We start from the raw sequence: 2,395 nt of genomic DNA on the forward strand, positions 1-2,395 counted from the left end.
GACACAGAGGTCTTTTTCATATCTGTTGTAGTTTTATTTGCCAAATGTGAACGTTAAAGGTCTTTAATCTAACCTGTTGAATGGTACAGAAACCCTGAGATAAAATACATATATATTAATATTAGTATTATTATAGGTAACACTTGTACCTCAGGTTCAAGCCTTCATTCACAGTGACTGCAGTTACAGGTAACATCAGGTTATAATGTCGACACTTTGAGAGATTTCTACATTTAATATTAAATAAGTACAGTGTTGAAATGAAGCAGACACAGATGGATGTTCTTTATAACCTCTGCAGTCTGTAGAATATAACTACAGTGAGAACCTCTGATCAGTTTAAAGTGAAGCTGACGAGTCATTGTCAGTGTGTTGGTGTGATGTTATTAAGTGCTGAGGCTTTCTCTCCCTCAGTGATCCATCATGTCTCTGCCGAAGCCCATGATGAGAGGTATGCTGGCGAAGCGTCTGCGGTTTCACCTGCCCATCGCCTTCGGCCTGTCCTTCCTGACTGCCATAGTGTTCAAGGTGAGAGCGCCGTGACGCTGTTCGGATCAATAATGTCTCCTGATGGACACGGTGAGGAGACAACAACTTATAATTCAGCAGACAAGTTCCAGCCTCAGAGAATCATTTTAGCTTCTTCAGTTGACGATATTAAATGTTCCTGTGGACAATAATGTGTTTCTTTGACTCATTACAGACGTGTTGTTCAACTCTGGGAACATTACAGCTACAGTTTCATCTCGGACAGTAAAAATATATAAAGATGTTTCTAATGTTTGTCCATCTGCGTAAATGAGGAGACACAATATTATGAACACAAATGACACAAATACAACACAACAATTGACGCACACACACACACTCAGCATTAACTGTGTAGAGTTGAACAAAGATCGGTGATTTGGCTAAAGTTCAACTTTCTGTCTCCGTTTAGAAACGTCCTGTAGATTACAGACGGACTTTAAATCAGGGATTAAAACCTGAGTTTATTTTGAAGTTGTTAACAGAATCATAAAATCACTCACAACCCGTCAGAGAGAAATATCCGTCTGTTTGGCTGCGTCACTGTATTGGTTTGTTGTTCTCTTCTGTTATTGACATGCACTGAATATAATCTCAAACATCCATAGATTATGGGAACCACAGCCTTAGACCAGATCTAACATCAGACCCCTCAGACTGAAACCCTCTTCTGTTCGGGAACATTAAAACATGTTAACTTAAGTTCTACTTTTTTCTCTATCATGAGATGAAATGTTGTATGTTGTAGTTGTTTTCTTAGGTTGTATTTGTGATCTTTTGCCTGCAGTACACGGTGACGGAGCCCAGGAAACAGGCCTACGCTGACTTCTACAAGCAGTACGACGCCGTCAAAGATTTCAACGCCATGAGGGAAGCCGGCGTGTTTGAGAGCGTGCGGCCTTCTGGAGAGTAAACCCACTGTGAGTCTGTTAAACTGAGACGGAAACAGTAACTCATTAAACATTAACTCATTGTTTCTCATTGTTGTCTTTGTGGTTTCTTCCTCCAGCTCTTCCTCCCTGACGCTCATTCCTGCTCTGAGGATGAAGTTCCTTCCTGCTCCTTGATGTTATTTACTGGTTAGATGTGAACATCGCTATGCTGTTGTGTTCCTCTAAATAAAAGATTCTACTAATGTAAGAGCTGCTGTGTCTTTCTTGTAATTAATAAACTGGTTTTAATCCATTATATACTATATATATTACATTATATGCTACAGGGTCTATTAACTGATTATTTACCTTTAATGTTTTATATTTAAAGAGTTAAAACATTTTGTGGTTTGGAGAGGAGGAACGTACAGGCTGTGTTCTGTGATGTTGTGTGTCCTTATTTCATACAGTTTATTAATATTAAACAGTAGATACTGATTAAGTATGTTCTTTTTCCCAGTTAGTACTCAGATAAAGTTATATATAAGTCATATTTATCTTAACATACACTAATATATGTCTGATATAAAATACTGTGGGCATCAACAAGGAGCTATCCCAACAATAAAGTTTACCAGAAATATTTCTCTATTCATGGTTCAAAGCTTTTGGTGTCACAGTTTTAAGAGTAAAGATTTAAAAACTCCCTTCATCCTCCTGCAGGTGTTATAAGTGTTTTATGGGACTGGGACGCAGCACTGGATAGTTGATATATACAATAAATAAATGACACAATAAGCATCAATGGATGTCACACAAACTGTAACTTTAGAAAACCACAACCAGTTACACTTTTAGTGTTGTAATAAATGTCTGGAGCCTCTACTGAATCATTTCTGCCAGTAAAATTAAACAAGATGAAAATGGAGATTTATGTAAAGTCAAAATTATGATATAAGTCATAAAGTGATTAAAAAAAGTCACAATTATGATCA

General features: G+C 37.4%; 1 protein-coding gene across 1 annotated transcript; it reads left to right on the plus strand.

The window, feature by feature from the left end:
• The first annotated feature begins 408 nt into the window (after positions 1 to 408).
• On the plus strand, positions 409 to 1,668 carry LOC118328909 (cytochrome c oxidase subunit 6C-1). The gene is made up of 3 exons (XM_035662839.1): positions 409 to 528; positions 1,316 to 1,448; positions 1,538 to 1,668. The coding sequence occupies exons 1-2, from the start codon at positions 424 to 426 to the stop codon at positions 1,439 to 1,441; spliced, it is 231 nt and encodes a 76-aa protein (XP_035518732.1). The 5' UTR covers positions 409 to 423; the 3' UTR covers positions 1,442 to 1,448; positions 1,538 to 1,668.
• Positions 1,669 to 2,395: the final 727 nt, after the last annotated feature.

This window comes from Morone saxatilis, unplaced genomic scaffold, assembly GCF_004916995.1.
Source record: "Morone saxatilis isolate NCDOM2014 unplaced genomic scaffold, NCSU_SB_2.0 Contig18, whole genome shotgun sequence".
In the NCBI taxonomy this organism is placed as follows: domain Eukaryota; kingdom Metazoa; phylum Chordata; class Actinopteri; family Moronidae; genus Morone; species Morone saxatilis.